The sequence below is a fragment of the Benincasa hispida genome, chromosome 1, assembly GCF_027475165.1.
Source record: "Benincasa hispida cultivar pf3 chromosome 1, pf3_genome.v1.1, whole genome shotgun sequence".
Taxonomy (NCBI): Eukaryota; Viridiplantae; Streptophyta; class Magnoliopsida; order Cucurbitales; family Cucurbitaceae; genus Benincasa; species Benincasa hispida.
Window position 1 is genome coordinate 19515769 of NC_143478.1, and position 24001 is coordinate 19539769.

A 24001-nucleotide genomic window follows, 5' to 3' on the forward strand; every position below is an offset into this window, starting at 1 on the left:
TCAAGAACAATTGGAAGAAAATAAGAAAATAAAAATTATATGCACTTTGATATGAACAAATCAATGTTTCCTTAGTACAGCAGAAGTTCAACATCAACAGGCATTCACTGTCCATAACATTGCTGAAGGACCAAATATTCCTAATTTTTCTCGAGCTAATACTCAACAGCTGACCCTTTTTCTTGTTCAGGGGTGGCCCTTACAAACACTACTGTACAAACTAAAACCACATACCTTGCCAATGTTACTTCATTTGATTTAAAATAGACAACCAACAAAAATATTTTATAATTCATACAAGAATTTTTAGAGCATCAATTGAATACAGGAAAAAAATTGTCTAATTCCTAATAGGTCAATGGTTTCCCTGTGCTTTTTGCTTCCAAAGTAGTTCATCAATATAACCTTTGCTTCACTCGCCTTCCATTCAGATCGCTGCCATCTAAAAATGTCAAATTCCCAAACCCAGAAGCAAGTACGTTGTGTTCAGTAACTCTTGCCACATATTGCAGTAGCTCAGTAAGAACAGCAGGGCAGCTTTCCTTGAGATAATCGAACCCGTCAGATTGCATTACGGCTGAAAATTTACTAAAATACTTTAGACTTTACATATTGAATACAATGTGATTCAATTTATGCATATCACACCTTCTAATTACTAGGAGAGGGAATAATAATAATAATAATAATAATAATAATAATAAATAAATAAATAAATAAAATAAAAAAAGACTGCCAAGTGGATGTCAAAACCTATTTTATATTCCGAAAGTTCAAAATTTTCCTGAAATTTTTTTTCTATATTGATGTGTCTAGCCAAATTCTTTATGAAGTAATGTTTAGCACTAGAAAATGGATAGTTACAAAAAATATGTAATTAAGAATCAACTGTAGAAAGGAAGGTCAATACCCTAAACTCACAACACACTTTTAACAAATGACAATGGATTCCTACATAGGCTTATAAAGTTTTTGAAGGGATGATGATGACCTAAAAGGGACTGTTCAATTGCTTGAGCCATGGAGAGAAGGTGTCAATAATTCATGTTAAACAGTTCCAAGGGAAGGAACTGGCATGGTGCACTACTTCCTAGCACTGATCAATACATTCATTGTATTCGTCATGAACAATCACGACTTCTCTTGATAAACTTCCATGAATTATGGCAACTACACAGAAACCCCATCTTAACACACTGGAACAACTTTTTATCGAAAAGTTGAAAAGGGTTTATAAACATAACAGACTATCACCATCTTGCAAAATATAAAGGACGTTGACTGAATCATGAACTACAGCATACAATGTTGTTTTCCAAAATAGCAAAGAGTTCATCTTCCAACGTCCTTGTGATCATAGTTCTAAAGACAAGTTTATGTTCTATAGTCCAATGCTATTAGAACTCTACTTTGGGAAACTGAGTGGATGATTTTGGTCAATTGCTGAAGGCTACTTGGGTGGATGATTATCTACCCTTTTCTCTGTATCCTCTCTTCTTAATGAAACTTCGTTTCCTATAGATGGAAAAAAGAAGGATCAAACAAGAACAACTTATAATCTCTCCCCCCCACCCAACCAAAAGAAAAAAAAAAGGAAGGAAAAAATAAAAGAAAAAAAAAGAGCTAATTTATTGCTCCTTTAGATCGGTGACCAAAGGCCAGAGACATTAAACTTAGTCACCTCTCCTGATCTCTTTAAAAATTATATTATTTCTATCTAACCAAATACCCCACAGAACTGCACATAAAATAATAATAACAACAATAAATAAATAAAGGTCTGCCTCAAGACTTTGCCCTTCCCACCAAAGGGAGATGATGTAATACCAAAATCTAACTTGAATGAATAATATTCTCTTCCTCTAAATGAGGGGAGATAGCCTTTATATATAGGGAAAATGAGAATACAAATTTGTAACAAATGCTAACAAATCAAAATAACAAACAAAATAATTATCAATTCTTGGTACACCAGGAGAACTCTGAAGCACCACCTCCAACAACAAGCTACCATATCTTGAGCACCACTCACATCAAACGAGGTTCTCCTGTGATCCCAAAGAAACCGAACAAACTAGCAATCCCACAACAAATCCTCAATGTCCTCCCCATGCCTCCGGCAGAAAATGAAAATGCACCATTGCAAAAGCAAGACAAAAGAATCTCCATAGGGTATGATCCAAGGTATTCACTTCCCCATATAAAAATTAAAACCTACCACGCAAATACCTAACCTTCTTTAGAATCTCAACATGCCGGAGTGAGAACACAGAAGCAACTGGGGTGGGAGGAGGGACAGGAAAAATAAGGAAGAATACCCTCTAGAAGGATAAAGGCACGAGAGCTTGAGTGATGTGACCTAAGTGACTAGAGAGACCTTTCCTTAGGTGTGCCATATGAGAAAGGATGCTCATATCTGGTCCCTATTCCTTCTAGAGGGTTCTCATGCCAGTCATTCTTCCTTATTTTGTGTTCCTTCTTACACCTCGGTTGCCTTTAAGTGCTTATCCCTCTGAAAGTTATAATTCCAAGGAACGTGTGGCAGGTTTTACCGGGGGGCTGGGAGAGTGAATACCTTGGATCATATTGTATCCAAAGGCATTCTTCCTCCGTTTTGTTTCCAAAATGGTTCATTATTTGCAAGAGGCATTGGCTGGGAGAGTGAATACCTTGGATCATATTGTATCCAAAGGCATTCTTCCTCCGTTTTGTTTCCAAAATGGTTCATTATTTGCAAGAGGCATTGGGAAGACCTGGGGCATTTGTTGTGGGATTACCAATTCCAAATCATTGGAAAACCTTGTTTGGTGTGAGTAGAGCTTAAGATGGGGATTAGTTGTTCGTTGTTGGAGGAGGTACTTATAAGTTCTCCCTTTAGGGAATGGGAAAAGTCCAGAAAATCAATATATATGTATACTAATCCAGTCACCACAACCTTTATATCTCACCATGCTTTGAACCAGCTCGAGACATGGTGGAACACATACAATTATATCCTTAACTGTTGGAATAAAGGATCAGGAAACAAAGCAACCAGCTGAACATTTCTATAACTAAACATGGTCACTCATCAAATCTTCAATCTTTCCCCGAATATCCATCCATCCACCTGACCTTAATCCAACTCCATCACTTCAAACAGTCCAACCCACAGGACTAGTTGGCGCGTCTGTATTGCAGAAAAATATTCTGGCACTAGGAACACTAAGTCTCCCTGAATTTATCACAAGGCAATGCCAAGCCTAGCTCAAGAGTAAATAGAAAATAAGGACTAACCCAACAAACCTATTTCATTTGACCCAAACCTAAAAATTTTTCTCTTTATGCTAAATCGACAACCTCGTTTTACCCATGTGATTGTCTGAACAGCTATGGAGGCTAATAAGAAACAAAGGAAGGAAAAATTAAAGAGCATGAAGAGTAAGAATCTGTAAAAACGTGACGTGATAGTATTTTAATTTCCTGGGTCAACAAGAGTGTAACAGGAAATATAAAGCAATTTAATTCTAGAAAATTATACAACCAAAGCTGCTTAATGTTTACTAAGGAGTGAGTCCCTTTCTCCACCTTAACAGGGTCCAGTAATTTATATAAGAAAAAGTTAGTGAGCCATATTAGTGAGTCCAATTTCATAATAAAGGCATACCTTTTAAATTTTCAGGCATGGCTATAAATCTGAGGCATGCAGCTTTCAATTGGAAACAATGGTGCTGCTCTGCTAAAGCTAATGTAGTTGCCACAGTATTTATGGCAATATCTTCACAGAGGTTAGCCTCACAAAGCCATTTAAGCCTGTCTAATGCATAACGATCTGCAGCTGCAAGAAGATGTTGAGCCATCAGAGTTGATGCCCACTTAGAGTTTGCACCAACCAGCTCAAGCATGTCCGGTAGATTGTCCCAGTACATGAAATGAAGTAACGCCTGCAGATTCCAATAATAAAAAGAAATAAATAAAAAGAAGTTCAGAATTATGCAGTATACTTCATCCAAAGTTCTTCCTTTCCCACATGGGTAGTGGTATGTTTTACACTAACAGACTTCCAAGGATTTGGAACACCAATATACGAAGATACTCTTTGGTGAAAAGTTTTGCAACTCTTGGAGACTTGGAGTGTAAAGCCCCTAACAGGAATTATTGTGCTATGCTGGTAAAGGTTCTTTTGAATCTCTGATTACAGCTAAACTCATCAACATCATTAATACTAATAGGAACTAAGAAAGTTCAAATCCCTTAACTCTTTTCTAAAAATTACACTACTTATTTTCAGGACAATCAGACACGCTAGGAACTAAGAAAGTTCAAAATTCTTACCCTTTTCTAATAATTACACTATTTACACGCATGCACACACAAAACCAATACCTTTTCTCTTGGAAACACCGATAAGTTGTTAGAAAAATAAAGAAATAAATTAAACCTTTTCTCTTGAAAGTTAGAAAAATTGTTCAGAAAAATTAAAAAATTATAAATGAAGTCCATAAGGTTCCTATCATCCTGCATTTCAATAAGTGTGTTATATGCAATTTAAGCTGGCTGCAGCACAATAACATGCTTGAGTCTCTGCATGTGACCATATGCACATATCTGCTTGTGTATGTAAGACAGTGAGAGATAGAGAGAAGGGAGAACCTTGAATACAGGAGCCTCAATGTCTTCAACCTTTATGCATCGAGTATCTTTATCCTTCAATGGGCCAAAAAGTTGTGCCCTGAATACAGGTGAACGTGCTGCAATGACCAACTTGTGGGCTGCAAATATTTCACCATCTACTTCAAAATTGACATCAGCACACTTACCACTTTCCAAAAGCTTCCCAAATTGCTGACCAATGTTTGAGGGAGGTGCCGTTATAGAATAGATTTTAGGCCCCTCCGTTTGCGATTTAACAACACCAACAACACATTTAATTGAGAGGCAATCATCTTTAAGGTAATCTGATGACTCCAAAAGAGTTCTTTTGAAATAACGTTTATAACCCCTGCAAATCCATGAGTAATATTCCTTTTTTAGCCTTCATACAATCATTAAGAAAATAATCGACACAACTTAAAATAAGACACACACTATATGTACCAAATTTTATGATGGAAAAACAGACAATGAGAACATCCATATAAACATAAAGCATGCAATTGAAGCGGGCTTAAAGAATACAGTACAAAGTGAATGTAACATAAGGGAAAAATGAGAGAGAATTCTCAAATCCACAAACACATCCATCAAACTCTAAATCAAATTCTTAGATACAAACCAGCTAGCGTATTTGAACCTTAAATACCTGAAATAAAAACCAACAAACACCCATGCAGAACATTAAACCTAGAAGCCCCTTAAAATCAGCCAGTCTACAACATACTACACTGACTCACCTGAAGTGAGTGTCATCCATAATATGGGTTGAAGTTCAACTACTTCTAACGGACATAGCATGCTTTATTTGTTTGATCTAAGTAATACATCCAAAAATTGACAAGGGAGTAGGCATTAGGAAAAAGAATTATGCCAGACTCAAAATGTTTATAATCTCAAGAAATAGGACGTCATTCTATATCTACCACCACCATGTATTGAAGGATGATATTTCATTATGGTTGGAAAGTTTATCCATGAAAAGCATTAACAAATGAAGCAAAGCAATATTGCTATTATATGACTCCACATCACTTAAAACCACAAAATAAAAAAGGGCCAAAGAAGAAGGTATGCTTTCAAATCTATAAAGTGTATGATAGGTGTCTAACAAGTATCGAAGTGTCCAAGTGTCTGACATGGACAAGTGTTTGTGCTTCTTAGGTTCATAACTATTGACTTAGAGCAGCTTTGTTATTTTCAAAATAAAAAGCGAAATAGGAAGAAGAAGGAGGAGGAGGAGGAGGAGGTGGTATTAATTTAAGGAGATCAGTGAGTTTAACTACATCATCAATTTTCTTATTAAAAAAACTACATCATCAATTAAATTAGTTCAAAGAATGGTTGTCACTATCTCATTTCTTCTATGATAAGCATGAGTGTGCAGGTCAACATACATCCTTGGTCCTTGGCTAATCCCTCAATAAAACCCTATGGCAGTTAGATTTTAACATTCTGAGTAGGTACCACAACTAAAAAGGCATCTGGGTACCCCCCAACTTGCCTCTTTTACTACTAAGCCAACTCACAGCAATTAAGGGTAGAGAATTGATCCCTTGGGCCTTTTCTTCGAAGTCCATTATTCGATAAATTGGCGTCATCAAACCTAATAACTTATTCAATCTCTTTTAGTAGAATTTGTAAGTAAAAATAATAGGATGCTTGAATCCTTTGCCTGGATGATGGCCAATGGGAAAACCAATTCTAGTGATACCATCCAGGGGGCATGCTCCTCTAGCTTACAACCACAATGGTGAATTCTTTGCAAAGAATGGAATCATTGATTACTTCATTGTCTTTCTTTTTCTCCAGGCATCTAGTGCAATCTGGGCACGGTTTCCAATAGAAGTTGCATGCCAGCTCCCTCTTTTATGAGACAGTAAGAAACCTTTGGTAGGCTCACCTGTTGCCAATCAGGAATTGGAAGACAGTCCAACTTTCATCCTTGTTGGTGATAGTCCAATTTTCCTTTTGTTTCAGTGGCAATAAAGAAAAACTTCTCGCAACTATAGGTTAATGGAATTTAAATAACAACAAACTATCCAGTTGAACAAATAAGTACGTACTAACAAACCATTGGATCAAAAAACCTTTATTAAGGGTAGAGTTTAGAACGAACTCAGTCAATATTACTCTTTTATATGAGAACTCAATCGACGCTGTTTCCAAACTTCCACAACTTACAAGCGGATGATCAGTATTGTGAACAATTTGAGCAAAAATCAATCATTAAATAACAATCCAAATCAATAAGCAAAATAATTACCACATGCTTCCACGATACTTAAGGGTGTATGGACCGCTCTCGAGCCTCCTTTCAAAATGGCTATGAACCTTATGATTCCCCTTTCCACTCTGATCGAAAAGCGTCAATTCAAAAAGAGCCCTAACGTCGGCGCCGTCGCTGACCAGCGCTATGAAAATAGAGACATACGCCGCGTTGTCCTCCATACTCTTACCATCGGGATAGAAATAGATAGCCCACTCGTACCCACCAACAAGAAATGTATCCGATGTAATGTATTTCCCAATTCCCATACCTTTGTTGAGGGAGTACCCATTGATCTTGAAATCATGCGTAACATTAACGGTCTCGAATCGAGCGGTAGAGGAGGTCACCGGCGGAGGATGAGATTGATTCGAAGAGGCTTTAGAGGCTTCCCTAAACGATTTGATTGTGCCCATCAACTAAAAGTTTGAGAACAATCGATCTATTGTAATTTTGGACGACAATCTTCCCTAAAAAGGCAGAATTGAAAAGTGGGTTAGGTTAAAAGTTTGAATCGAAGAGGGTTTTTGGAAATTTGAAGCGAAAATCAGCGGCAAAGATTATGAATTTGGGAGGCGGGAGAGTTGGAGAAACGCCTACGCTGAAGAAGAGGAAGGCAGGAATCGAAGAATCAAGAATCAGAAGGAGGAGGATGAAGATGGAAGAGTTCAATTTGGTAAAAGAGAAAAAAAAAAGTCCAAACACGAAAGTGCAAGATGAGAGCTTTGGCTTTAATAAACATCAGAATCCAATCCACCATGAACTTTCTTAATTATCACATGATTAATTAATTAATTAATTTAAATTAATTAAATCATTGTTTTGGTTTTTCATTAATTAATTGTTAAACATGAGTTTTTCTTTTCCTCCATCCTTTCTTACCAAAATAATTGAACATGAGTGATGAGCTTAAACTTAATTTAATTATTATTAGTTCAGTAATATGCCAGTGGGGGATTCGAATCTTAGACTTTTTAGTTATAATAGATATTTTATATCGTATCAACACAATTAATCTAATTAATATATACGATATATATTTAAATTTTTGAAGTACAATAATTTACAAATGTGATGTAACATGTACCATTCAATCAAAATACAATGTAACATGAAACTATTGGTTATATTCAAGTTGACTATCGATTTTGTGTAACATGACTAGCTTCACTTATTTGACTTACTTGTTAGACTTGTGTTTAAAGTTAGATACTTAGATCATGCTTGATATGTAGTTTAATTTATCATTGATTTATCGATTACGTTTATATGGAGTACTTGAGCTCTTATTTATGAATTCGGATAAGTCGATTACTTGCCTTTTTATCATTTGTTTCTCAAGATTTTTAGACTCTTTATTTTTCCAAAAGGAAATTCCTTTTGCTCAACTTGAGACACGACCATGGTATTTCTAGAAGAGTATTATACGAGGAAAATAGTTAGCAATTAAAGGAGATAAAATGTTGACTGACAATGGTCAGTGTGTAGATATTTACTAGGATAAATGGATTCTCAAGGAATCAGATTTCAAGATACAATCCATACCCTACACTAACTTTCACAAAGTTTTAAAAGATAAATGAAACATAAATTATGAACTAAGGTCGTGTTTACCTCCTTGGAACAAAATATGGTGTAATTATAATGAAATTCCATTGATAGATCAGTCACAATGGACTAGAATCGCAAATGTAATTTGATTGCTTTTAATCAAATTTATTTATAATTATAAATCTACAACATTTACTGTTACAGTTACTATTAGATCTTAAATGATAAAATAATAGTAACAATAACAGTAAATGTGACAGATTCATACTTCTCATATTATAATGGTACAATAATTGTAACGATAATAACAACGATTATATAATTTCAAAATGTATACCAGTTGATCGCCCTCGTTCGTAAATTAGTTTGCGTGTCTTTATTATAGATTGGGCAGTGGGTCCCACATGTAAGTAAAGGTATGGAACACAAGGCAAACAACAACAAAGTAATTTATTAGGGTCCACTTTTCAAATTACCATTCATTTATTGCTTTTCCCTTAGTATAAATATGATCGAATTTTTTTTTTTTTACAAGTTTTGATTCTTAAAGAAATTCTCAAACTCCATTTTATTACTTGGCGTTTCTCCATGTGTTATGCTACTATTTCTTATAATTAAAATTTTGAAGTTATATTGACTTTAATTATCATAGTATAAGTTTAAACACGAATCCATTGCTAGTCTCTAATATATCGATTTAGAAAGGAACAACAACCATTTCTGACCTCTATACATTCGCTCATAGATGGTAACCAAACACCATTGAGTTTGTTTATTTAATTTATAAATATATTTGATTGATTTTGGAGAACCAAAAAAATGAAGTATTGAAATAAAAGAGACTTTATAACCAATGAAATATTGCATTCATATGATATTAGTAGATATTTTCTTGTTTTTCTTCTAAGATACGTTATTGTTTGTTTTTTAACCAAAAAAAAAATAGAGACACTTGGGAGGTTGTTTTTTGGTTAATGAGTTTGATTTTACTTCAATTTTTAATTAAATTTGATAATATATTTTATGCAATTATTTGTTGATGACTTCCCACTCCCTTTACAACATATCTTTAATTTTTTTTCTTGGTTTTGCTACCATGAAAAAATAAAAATAAAAAGAGGTATTTACTATCAATCAGAATTGAGTTGAATTGGTAAAACTTATCAACTTAATATTTGTCCCATCAACTTTAAATTTTGGTGGAATTGAGTTGTTTTTTTTACCAACTTACTCAAACCCTCCCTTTCTCCAATATTTTCAATAGCTCCACCCATCGGCCACCATCAGCATTGTTGGGGTTGATGCCCTAAATCTCGTGGTCTTGTAGTTTGTAATTATATTTGTACAAATATTTTATTTATTTAATAAAATAAGAAGTATTTTATTCGGCATTTAGTTGCATTAACCCAAAAGCCAATAAACTAGGATCCAAGGTTATCTAATACAACTTAAACATGTATGTGAAGACATATAGGTAGATCATGTTTAAGGGATAACCTGAATAGTCTGTAGTAGATGAATAAGGTTGAGTACCTTATCTTGGTGATACTATGGATACGACCCACTTTATAATTGTTGTAAAGTGCTACAAATGATATGATTCTAATCATTCATGTGGAGACGTGTAAGTAGGGGTATTCTATACATAGAGTGTATAAGATCGAACTACGAAATGGATAGTCTATCTTTATAACACCGTTGCTAGAAGAGACTTACATTTCACCATGATGACCATAGGTGACTTGACCTAAATCTTGAGTGAGTTGTGAACTCCTGCCTATAAAAACAGTCTTTTAATCTATATGGGTGAGAGTGACCAGATTCGCCGACTTAATAAGCCTACCAATTTGGGGATTCATATGATTGGGGGGCTAGGAACGCAACTACACAAGAAGAAATTCACTTCTTCCCTACTATTAGGGTAAATAGATAAATTGCTCCCTTAAGGGTTGATTCAAGGACTTGAATAATGTGGCGTCACACCCTCTCCTGGACTGAGAGGGGTTCGGTTATAGTTGGACTATAACTTATTGTTCATTAGAAGGACCAGTGGTACTTAAGAAGTCAAATATATCTACAGGGGTAAAATGATAATTTTGACCTAGTTGTACTTACGAGCAATTTGTGAAAGGTTAACGCACCGTTGATTGGTTATATCTAATGGACACAAAAATAGATCTATAATGCGAAGAGTGCAGTTGTCAATCTTTAGTAGAATAACCGACAGTTAATGAATATTGATTAATTTAATTAAAAAATTTAATTGATTAATCAAGTATTATTGGAATTTCAATCTATAGGTCCACAAGGTCCCTTTCTTGACTCAAAAAGAATTTATGAGAATCAAATTATTTTTTGTTTAATTTGAACCGTTCAAATTAATTAAAGAGAATTAATTATATGAGATATAATTAATATAATGTATATGATACATTATAAAATAAAGTTTTATTGAGATAAATAAATATTTGAATATGATTCAAATATTAATTATATGAATGTGAAAATTAATGTGAATACACTACAACAAATATGACTTATTGTTGCTCTTAGACGTAGCCTTTTTAAAAATAAGCTATAGAAACTCTAAAAAATAAAAAAAATAAAAAAATCAAATTTTGGGGGTGCGCTCAAAATTTCGTAGTTATCCACACAAACACGCAAAATTTTGGGGGTCGCGCGCTTCACCTCTTCTTCAAATACACAAAACCCATATTTTCTTTTTCTCTATTTTTCTTCTTTCCTTTCTTTTCCTTTATTTCTCTTCTTTCCTTTCTTCGTCTCTCCACACAAAATCCCAATCTTCTTTCTCTCAAATCTTAATTCTTATTTTCTCAAATCACAACTTTCAGCACTTAAAACTCATATCGTTCTCATTCCTCTCTTTATCATTATCAACTTTGCACGTTGCCCTAAAATGTGCGCCCGCATTCCACTATCGATGGCTGATTTTCCATCGTTTCCATCAATTGCAGCAACTTTGGTGACTGTGGTTTTATTTTTTATTTTTCTCGTCTGCTCACATTCCTCTCTTTAATTTCTATTGTTCTCACCTCCCTTATCTTTATACCCTAAAATGTGCACAGTCCGTTGGTTGACTCTCCGTCGACTGACTTTCGATCACCTCCATCACTCTCCATCGTCGCCAGTGACTCTCCATCACCTTCGTCACTCCCCACTGTCACCAGTGACTCTCCATCACCTCCATCACTACTGTTACTCATCCTTAGATCCATTTTAATTTTCTTTTTTATTTGATTTTAAATTTTCCTTTTTGCGTTTTTTCATCGGCAATTGATTACTGTTTGTGTTTGGTTGTTGTTTGATTATAGTTTCTGCACTTGAAGGAGATTGAGCTGGCTAAATGGAATGCAATTATGTATTGGGTTTTGTTTCCTCTGATGGTTGATGATTTTGTAACTTTAGTCTAAAAATTTTATGCTAGAACTCGATCCTCGATCCAGTACAGAATTCGATCCTCGATCTCCACTGTGAAGAACTCGACTCGGTCCAGAACTCGATCCTCGATCAAACTTGATCCAAGTCTTGATCCGGTCCAAAACTCAATCCCCGATCCAAAACTCGATCTGGTCCAGAGCTCGATCCTCAATCGAACTTGATCCAAGTCTTCATCCAGTCCAGAACTCGATCCTCGATCCCCCACTTGACGCTTACCTACTCGATGCTCCCACACTCGATGCTTATATTTATTTCTTGAGAAAAATTGTTGTCATTTTGGCCATCTACAAATTTTTGGATTCCATATGGGCTCCATTACAACCTAACTTCACCTTGTTTTGATTTTTTTCTTTTTTTTTCTTTTGCATCTTGTGTAATCTTTTCTTTAAGTTTAGGAGATAAACATAACTCATAATATATTTTATTTATCAAAATTTGTCTCCATTGGCTATCTTGTATCTGAGTTAAGTGTGATGTGGAGGTGCATCAGAGTTAAGTGTGATATAGAGGTCCTCTATTGTACACTACACTTAATTTGTAAGTCTTGGAGTTTAACTTCCACTTCGTCTTTATTTTTGCTTTTAAATATTATAAAATTTGAAGAAGACTGTCACTATGGTTCCTTAAACTTAGAAATCATTCATTGTTTCTTTAGATGGAAAATTCTATTGGTATAATTAATTATAGAATTTCTAAATATGAACTTTTTGTTTTTTGTTTTTTTTTTCCTCAACCATGTCTTACATAGAAGTGGGAGATTTTCTTTGGATTTTGAGGTTCTTTAAGTAGGAAATGCCAAATTAAGAGACTTCAAATTAAAGTAGATTTGGAGGGGGGTAGATATCACTTGGAAGATACTCAAATTAGTGTGTGTGTGGGGTGGTTTCAATTTATTTTGCTAATTGAAGTAATACCAGAAGCATATTGAGTAGACTGTCTGTTTTCTACCACTTTGAAAGCCATTAGGAAATGTTCGTGTGAGTTGTTTGATTGTAGACAACTTTGTGTTTGTTGCAACCATTGGAATATAATAAACCTCAAGACTTTAGACTTTAGATTCAGCAAAAAGTTGCTCAATCATACTTTATATTCGTATATTAATTGAGGAATTGAATTAAATAATGAGAAGGTTTTTTAGTTCTTAATGGTAAATTTTGGCAACTACAAAAAGTTGAAACATCATTCGCTCTTTAAGTGGTTTAAGGCTCAAAGTAAGAGGTTAACGACTTAGAATTGATAGTTGATGGTCTTCTTCCCCTAGTAAACTAGTGGCTATGATTTTTTTTTTTTGAATTTCTTTTTGTAGGTGGATGGAATGAGGCTTTGCATATTGATGAAGAATGAAGATGACAATTCACTTAACCCTTAAATTATGTACTCATTATGGAAATATTCAAAAATTGGTGAATCTTGTATTTTGCTAATCACTTTGTATTAATTACTTTGTAACTTTCTTTCATTGTATTACATTAATTAAATGTGTCATGTAAGGGATTATAAAATTTCAATTATGAGATGAGACTTGTGATATTTTACGTGTCATGATACTTTATTATATATAATCCATGTATTTTCTAGCTATCATTTACATGAAATTTGATGAATATTATTGAAATGGTTTGCCATATTGTTATAAATAATGAAAATTGGCTAAAAATAGCCATTATGACAATTGGTAATTTATCATGGACGAGAAAAGGCTATAAATTTGTTTGATAACAATAAGAAAATGCTATAAAATCTTCATAATAGTGCATATAAAAGGCTTCTAAAAACTTATAATAACATAAATAAAATGCTATTACAAAGTTATAATAGCTCACTTTATAAGCTATAGAAACTTATTATAGCTTTAATTAACAACGGTATAATATATTTCTATAGCAAGGTAAATATGCTATAATTTTTAGGTTTTCAATAGCATTTAGCATAGCTAACAAAAAATGCTATCAAAAGTCATGGACTTTTAATAACATGGGTTGTCAGAACTTTTGAAAAAGGCTTTAAAAGATCTATTGTAGTATATACTATTTCTTGTAGTGATTTCAAACTTTATTCAAGACATAATTACCTCAATTCTCTTTACGAGCTAGGAAGGAGACCTCATGGACCTAATTAGATCAGAAGCTCCAACAATATAAGATTAATTGGTTAAACTCATTAACCAAATTATTAATATTCGTTAATTGTGAGTACACTCTACTAAAGACCTATAACTGCACTTTTATCATTGTAAACATGTTTCTATGTTTGCGATGTTGGATTTTTTTATATCCAAAAACTCGTGGTTTGTAGACAATAAACTCATTTTGTAAATCAATAAAGTTGTTATTGAAGTTTGATTCAATAAAGTTGTATTGAATATATGAATTGCTTATTTCGTTTTAAAAATAAATCCAATAAACTGAAAGATCCATAATTATTACATGAGTACTTGAACTTTATGTGGAGACATAAGCGTGGATAAAATTTGAGTAAATAGTCTAAATGATCTATAGTATATGAATAAGATTGGATGCCTTATTCTGCTACACTTTCGGATGCGGCCCACTCTATAGTTGTTACAAGGAGTTGTAAAGTGCTACAGAAAAAGTGATCCTGATTCGTACATGTAGTGACATGAGGAGTGAGAGCATCCTGTGCAATGATTTTGTGCAAGATCGGACCAAGAAATAAGTCACTCTTACTTTATAACGTTGTTTATTCTTTAATACTGACTATTTCACAACGATGACCAAGGTAACTTAACATGAATCCTGAGCTAACTATGAACTCCTGTTTATTAGGGATGATCCTTAGATTTGCATAGGTGAGGGTTGGCTCAATAGCACGGGTTCAATAAGCCTCCCATTTAAGGGGTAAGACCAAGTAGATAGTTGAGGATATAGGGTATAAGATGGAATTCACTCCTACCTGTTTTCAGGGATAGTAGAGAGGTTGTTCCCTTAAGTGCTGACTCGGGGTCTTGAACAAGGGGCTCCACCCTCTCATTACCCTGAGAGAGACTCGGTTTGATGATCGAATCACTTACCAATTGTTCATTAGAGGATCAGTGGGGCTTAAGAAACAAGAGGTAATCTTAGGGGTAAAATAGTCATTTGATCAAGTCGTTATTACGAACAACCTGTGAAGGGTTAACTTATTAATTATGGTTATATCGAGTGGACACAATGAAGGAACTCTTATACAAGAGTACCCATGAGCGAAAGCGGATCTTTCCAATTTCACTGTGATAGAATTTTCACACATATATTCTAACATACAGATATGCATTGAAAATACTAACTACTGGCATGCTATAAAAGATAAAACCAAAAAGACCAAGAAAACGTACCAGTTGAAGACTGTCTTCACAAGAACTCGGTCTCACTGTGAGCGAACTTCTCTCACTCTTTCTCGTCCAGCAAGCAATCGCCTATCACCACCATGGTTGTCTACACGAACAGCAGCGCACGAACAAAAGGCAACGAGGACGACACCACCACTCGAAGCCCTCAGTATTCTCGGAGTGAGAATCCAAAGGGTGGACTGATGGAATTGGTAGAGGAAAGGAGGAAAAACTAATTGTGTACTACGAACAAACAAGTGGGAGAAAGGGGAGACTATCGTATAGTAGGGTGCTTGGTCGTTTATGTTAGGGTACACGATCGTGTAGTAATTGCTAAGTGATCGTCTATCAAAAGGTAAACGATCGTTTAGTTACGCTTGGCACGCTAAGCGATCGTCTAGTAAAGGTAAGCGATCGTTTAGTAGGTGGGCTCTATCGTATGGGCTCTCAACACTAAGCGATACAAGGCTTTCACACCATAAGGGAATAAGCACATTTTTTTGCAAAATGAAAACTATTTTCATTTTATTCTTCAGTTACTAGAACTGAATTCAACTTCCCACTTTCGCACGAATCCGGAGAAAACTTCGGCCAATTATCTCATAACCGCTTAGTTATAAAAATAATGAATATAATCATATTATATTATTAACCTATAATTTGATATCATATATCAACTATAGTATTTTCTCCTCTACTTGATATAAATCATATTTATATCCAATTTCCTCCAAAATAATGTATCTTATACATTTAGTCAATCATATCATATATAATTAACCAGTACAATTATATCATATATAATCGAACTCCCTCTTGTCAATTTAAACATTTTAAACTGACTTAAAAACTTATTCTCAACTTTTATCCAAGCTACCAAAGGGACCTTATGGACCTATGGCTCGAAGCTCCAACGGTATGTGAATAGCTAACTAAACTCTTTAGCCACGAAATCCACCATCCGTTAACTGTCAGGCACTCCACTAAAGACCGACAGCTGAACTCTTCTTATCACAGATATATTTCTGTGTCCATCGGATATAACCAATCATGAGTACGATAACCCTTCACAGATGCTCGTAAGTATAGTTGGGCCAATTTACCGTTTTGTCCCTGTAGTTACATCTCACTCATTAAGTACCACTGATCCCTCTAATGAACAATATAACATAGTCAAACTATGTGTGAACACCTCTTAGACTATGAGAAGATGTGTGTGGCGCCACATCGTTCAAGCCCTAGAATCAGCCCTTAAGGGAGCTATCTATCTACTTACCCTTGCTTCGGGAAAGAAGTGAATTACATCTTGTGTAACTGAGTTTTTAGCTCTCAGCTCCCAAATCAGACGAATCCTCAAAGTGGTAGGTTTGAGTCGGCGGCCTAGCCATTCGCACCCATGCAAATCAAAGAACCGCCCTCAATAGCAGGAGTTCACAACTCACTCATGATTGAGGTCATATTACCTATGGTCATCCTAGTGAAGTGAAGTCTTTGTCACGAACGATGTTATATAACAAGACATTACACTTCATGGTCAAGTCTTATACAAACTCTTTGTATAGGACGCCCCCGCTCGCATGTCCCCTACACTAATAATCAGGATCAGACCATCTGTGACAAGTCACAACATTTGTAACTATTCCATAAAGTAGGCCGCATCCGTAGCGTTACCAGGATAAGGTTTCCCTCCTATATCCATATACTACAGACCATTTTGATGATCACTTAAGACATGATCCACTTGTATGTCACCACGTACATGCTTAAGTTACATAAAGATAACCAGAGATTTTAGTTTATTGGTTTGTGGTAAAGCAAATAAAACATCCAGATGAGCAAAATCAAGAAGTGAAGTAAATATCATATATTATACATTACAAGCGTTCGTACAAACGGTTTACAAACTATAGGACACGAGACTTTAGGGTATCAACCCCAACACACAATATATCTACAGTGAGGGGAGTAGAACTCTGGACTTTAGTGGAGTGACCCAGTAGTTAAGAATGGGGGTTAATTTGGTGTAAAGAATTTAGCCGATTAATCTCAAATCGTTGGAGCCCATGATTTGTAGGTCCATTAGGTCCCCTACTAGCTCACAAATGGATTAGTCTTACAGTAGCTGATAAGTTAATTTGAAACGTTCAAATTAGAATTAAGTGAATTAGTAATTATATGTGATATAATTACAAATTTAATTTTGGAATTAAACAAAATTGGAGAATTGACTAATATTTAAATATGATTTAAATATTAAATTCATGAATAGGGATTCATGATAGTGGAATTGATGATTAATTAATTTGATATTTGATATTAGATTAATTAGAATTAATTAAACTGTTTAATTATTTATTTGTAACAACCCGACTTCTTAGGACAACTAAAAAGGGGATCGTTACTGCATGCATGCATAAATGTTTACATTGAAGGAAAAAAAATAATAGGATTTTAGACTGCTTAAGTGTATAAAGAATCTAGTTGGATTTTAACTTAAGATTTCAAATCGTTTGAACTAGGGTACCCTTAAACATGAAAATAAAAATTTAAATAAAAAAGCGAAAAAAATATTAACTGAAAAAGAAATCTCTAACCCCTAGATCCGTCAAGGAAGGTTTGTGAAAAGAAAACTATAAAAAAATAACATGAGAAGACATATACATTCAAATGCGGAAGTGTTCCTAGTTCCTTTGGCACTGTCACAAATTCCTCTTATCAGTCGCCCGAGCATCCTTACCCTTACTTGAAAAACATATAAAGATAAAGGGTAAGTATAAAATACTCAGTAATCGGGATCAGGCTATGCATCCACAAGTAGAGAATGTTTGGGCCAGTGGGTCAAATAACTATAACTGCTTCTGAAAGACAAACCAAGGGAACAACTTATCTTGCCTCGACATGAATGACTAGTGGCCTAATGACACACCGTCAAATCATAGAAATAAACATGAAAGTGAACCTATCAATTCACAAAATTGTAACATGTAAATGAACCTGTCGGCTCACGCATGTCTAGTGGCCTGAAGGCACACACACCATCAAGACATAAGACTAGACCCGTCGGTCCCCTGAAATAAAACACGCATCAAGGCGAGACAGTAAATTGCCCCTATTGATCTAATCATGCATCATATACAAAATTTCAATATTGATCCCGCCGCACAGATCATAAAATAACATGGAAGATCAAACATGCTCTTAATACTCATAACTATCATGCAACAAGTGTACACAAAGACAAAGATCATGCTCCTAAATTCCATTAATTAATTTGATAAATCTAATATGGGTCGCCTAGCACGAAGGCATTGAAAATAGTACCATTTACCTCAAATTGATTACAAAAGTCCATGCAAATAATCTTCTTAAAAACTCTTGGATAAACTCGTGAAGCTGCCAAGGAGGTTGTATGGCTCATGAAGTTCTTGACTGATCTAGAAGTTGTTTTAGACATGTCAAAGTACATCACCCTTTATTTTGATAATAATGGTGTTGTGGTTAATTCCAAGGAGCCTAGGAGCCAAGAACGTGGAAAGCATATAAAGTACAAGTATCACCTTATTCAAGAGATTGTACATCAAGGGGACGTGATTGTCACAAAGATCACTTCGAAGCGCAAGGTTGTTCATCTGTTTACAAAGGCCCTCATAGCTACGGTGTTTAAGGGTCACTTGGAGAGTCTACGTCGACGACATATGCCTCATCTAATCTAGAGGAAGTGGGAGATTTACCAAGCGTGTATTGTATGCCCTAGTTTCTTGTTTTTGTGTACTATTGTACTAGTTTGTACTTTTATGATGTACACCTCACTAGCTTTAGGAAAAGTAGGAGATTTTTAGGGTTGATACCCTAAATCTCGTGATCTTGTAGTTTATAATTGTATTTGTATAAATATTTCATTTATTTAATAAAATAAGAGGTATTTTATTCGACATTTAGTTGCATTAACCCAAAAACAAATAAACTATGATCCAAGGTTATTTGATGTGACTTAAACATGTATGTGGAGACATATATGTGGATAATGTTTAAGTGATAATCTAGACGGTTTGTAGTAGATGGATAAAGTTAGATACTTATTATGGTGACACTACGGATACAACCTACTTTGTAGTTATTACAATTGTTGTAAAGTGCTACAAATGATCTGATCATGATCATTCATGTTGAGACATGTGAGCTGGGTATCTTATACAAAGAGTTTGTATAAGACCAGGCCATGAGATGGATATTCTCTCTTTATAATACCATTGTTAGAAGAGACTTACATTTTACCAGGATGACCATAGGTGACTTAACCTGAATCCTGAGTGAGTTGTGAATTATTGCCTATGAAAGTGGTCCTTTGATCTATATGGGTGAGAGTGGTCAGATTCGCCAACTCAATAAGCCTACTATTTCGGGGATTCGTCTGATTGGGGAGATGGGAATGCAGTTACACAAGAAGGAATTCATTCATTCCCTACTGTTAGGGTAAGTAGATAAATTGCTCCCTTAAGGGTTGAATCAGGGCTTGAGTAATGCGTCACGCCCTCTCCTAGCCTAAGAGAAGTTTAGTTATGGTTGTACTATAACTAATTGGTCATTAGAGGGATCGGTAGTTTTAAAAAGTTAGATGTAACTACAAGGATAAACCAGTAATTTTGACTCAGCTGTACTTACGAGCAATTTATGAATGGTCAACTCATCGTTGATTGGTTATATCTAATTGACATAGAAATATATATATATATATATATATATATATTATAAAGAATGCATTTGTCGGTCTTTAGTGGAGCAACCGACAATTAATGAAGGTTGATTAATTTAACTAAATAATTTAATTAATTAATCAAGTATCATTGGAGCTTCAATCTATAGGTCTATAAGGTCATCTTGTTAGCTTAATAAGGATTTATGAGAATAAATTATTTTTAGTTTGATTCAAAATTAATTAAAGAGAACTAATTATATGAGATATAATTAATATAATGTATACGATACATTATAATATAAAGTTTTATTGAGAGAGAAAAATATTTGAATATGATTCAAATATTAATTATATGAATTTGATTCATATAATAACTATAGGTTAGAATTAATATGAATATATTCGCATTAATTCCATAGGTTATAAGAGAGAGTAGTAAGTTGTAGGTTATATTATATATGATATAATATAAACAATTGGTCATATGTTATATGTGGTATAACATATAGTTTATATATATATATTATTTGTATTAAAAATCATTAATTTTAATTTTAATTTAAATGGAAAAATGGGAGGAGTTATTGGATCACTCCCACTACCCCTCAACTCCCTCATATACGTAAACTTAGAGAGAGAGAGGACAACCACTTGATCTTCTTCATCTATTTCCTGGAATCTCACTGTGAAAACTTTCTCAAGCAAAAATCAATTCCTCCCTTACCAAAATTAACTCAGAAGCCCACAACTTTCTGTGGTTCTCATCATTGAGAATAATGAAGAAGAGCTTGTGGCAGTGTTCGTATTGGGTTGTTGTGAACGTGAGATCGGGAGAAGGTGACTGCCCGTGTTCTTGTTGTGATTTGAAAAGGATTCGATAAGACAGTTTTTTCAACGATAAGTCTTTCAAATTCCTTATTTCCTCATAAAATCATAATAGGTTGCATGTTTAATTATTATTAGTTTATCATGTGTTTCCATCCTTTGTGTTCATTATTCATAAAATGATAATTGGGACACGATCGCATTAATTTGCTTTCGCGTCGGGGTATTCAAAATCCCTTCAAGCGACTACTATCACCACACTTTGGTGACACACTATGATGACCACCTTCGCCAGCCAACTCTGACAACTAACTCCGGGCTCTAGCAACCACCTCTGATGATAATTTCAGCGACCAACTCTAACGACCACCTTTGCACAAGCAACTCTGACAACCACCTTCGCGTGACCAACTCCGAGCTCTGGCAACCCACTACGATGACCAACCCTGGGCTCGACAACCACCTTCGACACAACTTCGACAAAGACCACCTTCAATGATCAACTCTAATAATAACCATCTCAGTCAACCAACACTAACATTCACCTCAGGTGACCAACTCCAACAAAGACCACCTCTAACGGGACCCTTAATGACAACCCTAGTTTTTTATTTATAATATGTAAATAAACCGTTAATGACAACCTCAGTTTTTGTACATATTTAACTCATACGTTTTACAATCGTTAAAGTATATTGTAAGGTTGTTGGTTATATAAATGATAGTATATAAATGTAGTATGTTTGATCTTAATTTTATTTGTATCTAGCTTCATTCTAATCTAATTATAGTTTGTTATCTTATTTGCACAATTCCTCCAATAATTAGTTTGAGGTTCATAAATTTTAAACTCGGAGTCTACTGTCTATAGTCCAAATTTTGTTTGATTGTTGAGAAATAATTTGTGATGTACCGAGTGTTATTCATATGCATTTTCTTACATGTACATAAACATTTTATGAAAACTATTATTCCATTTGTAAGTTGCAAATTAGATTCAACCATAAAACAAATAGTAAAAAAATGTTTGAACAAAAAAAATGTTTGCAAAGAACAAGTTTGCACAAAAAAAAAAAACATTATTTCGTTGTATTAGTGTAAAATGTAAAGATTCAAATATTTGCAAAAAAAAAATCATTAACCATAAAAATTGAAATTCATATTTCACAAATAGGCAATAGAAAAGATAAGAATTAGTTTTTTTTTTTTAAAAAAAAAATATTAACATTTATGGTTTTGAGTTAAAATTAACTGAGGGTTACAAATTGAGGGTTATTAGAGAAAATATTAATTTTATTGGAACATGACATGTCTTTGTGGATGTAGATAAAATTGATATGCAATTGAGTACTCAAGTTGTGTGGTAAAAATATGTTACATTTTTTCAAGAAGGAAAGACAAAACATTGATCAATTTTTAAGCTTCTTAAGTGTTCATGATTAAGAGCTAAGTAGTTGTAAAAAGTTTTTCATTTGTTTGGAATATGTTTGGTATTTAAGAATGAAAAAAAATATATGTTATGGAATTGAGTGTTCAAAAATTGAATTCATAATTTATGTTTAGTATATGTTAATAGGAATTTGTTATATTTTAAGAATGGAAAAAAAAACATTTTTTAATTTTAAAATTTTAGGAATATATATGTAGTTGGAAATTAAAAAAATCTAAAAAAATTCAAAACAAAATCAATTTTGTTTAGAAAAACTGTATTAGATACTTAACTCAACTCAGCCCTACACTCCAAATACAGACTTTCTGACTCGACTCAACTCAGCCTCTCACACAATCAACAGATAATCTAATTTTCTAGATAATAATTACCAACTCAACTCTACGTGCCAAATAACTCTTATCGGTGACTTGGTCAATTGGGGGGATTTTCCCAAAATAGGAAATTCACTGTATAGTTTTTGTAATATGGTTTTTCAATATTATCAATTTTTCAGTGAAATCACTGCCCATGATCAATTAATTAAATTATATATATATATAACATTTTCATCTTGAACAGTTCTCTTTGATAAATGTATTTCATATAGAAAAGTTGTAAAAGATAATTTTTCACGAATAGAAAAAATGTTAAATTAATTATAGAAATAGTAAAAAAAATATTGATAAACTTTTATCAATATCTATCACATAGTATCAATGATAGATTTCTATCAAACCTCTTTAAAAAAAATAATAAATTTTGCAATTTGGTGTAAATAATTTCCTTTATTTTTATAACTTTTGAAAATTTCCCTAAAAATATTTAAAATGCTGAATTTTTAAATTTGGAAGTGTTAATCATTATCATAGTAATTAAGTTCAAAAGTCGAAATGAGTGTAAAGAAATAAGCGTAAAGAGAGAAGATAATATAAAATAACATAGTGGCTCATTCTTTACGTAATTTGATCTCCTCTCGCTTATGTCTATAAAATCACATTTTGATATAAAGTTAAGTAAAAAATTGTCTTAATTTGAAATTACAAATAACTCCATTATTTTGGTTGTAATCTTTAATTGTGCTCTCTTTACAGGTCAAACAAATCATCAAATTAGTTTTTTTTTTATTTTTTTTAAATTATGTGTTACATTTACCTATATAACTTTCCGATCATGCACAACTTTATTTCATCTCACTTCATATATTCAAGAAAATGAACAAAGAAAATGAATAAAAGAGTACTCGAACTTTTAGTTTGCCTAATGGATCCAAATACTATAGAAACCATATAATTTTTATGGAGTATACACTCTCGATTTGCAAGTATGAGTGGAAGTAAGTTGATATTTGACAAAAATCGATCTTTATCAAACATGTTGATTTATGAATAAATAATTTCATGATGTTGAAACTTAAAAGAAAAAAATCAACTGAACCAAATTCTCAACAGAAATGAATCAATTCAAATAGGACAAATCAATCACTTTATGCTTAGAAAATTAAACTAATCAACCAAGATTGTTGAAAGAAATTCTACCAACCCAATTAGATAACTTTCATCTATTTTATATTTCTCTTTTGATTTTAGCTTTTACCCATAGTCAAGATAGTGATCACATTAAAAAATTCATAAAAGAGATAAAGTGGTTGAATAATGTTAGAGAATCTTTGAGTCCTTGAGTTGGCACCATGATGTGGCTTGATTTTAATATGAAATTGATGCATTTTACTAAAATGGTATCAACAAATTTGATATTAGTATGTTCCTCCAAATAAAACTACCCAATTTGGATCTACAATTTACTATTAAA

The 24001-nt window shown here is 33.6% G+C and overlaps 1 protein-coding gene across 2 annotated transcripts; it reads right to left on the minus strand.

Moving 5' to 3' along the window:
• Positions 1-21: 21 nt before the first annotated feature.
• Positions 22-7671, minus strand: LOC120084687 (BTB/POZ and MATH domain-containing protein 2). 2 transcript variants are annotated; one of them, XM_039040494.2, is made up of 4 exons: positions 6899-7671; positions 4633-4981; positions 3647-3923; positions 22-577 (listed from the first exon to the last, which is right to left on the minus strand). In XM_039040494.2, the coding sequence occupies exons 1-4, from the start codon at positions 7315-7317 to the stop codon at positions 396-398; spliced, it is 1227 nt and encodes a 408-aa protein (XP_038896422.1). In that variant the 5' UTR covers positions 7318-7671; the 3' UTR covers positions 22-395. The 2 variants fall into 2 exon arrangements, with proteins under 2 accessions (XP_038896422.1, XP_038896431.1); XM_039040503.2 differs by having other exon boundaries at positions 232-1515; positions 6899-7644.
• Positions 7672-24001: the final 16330 nt, after the last annotated feature.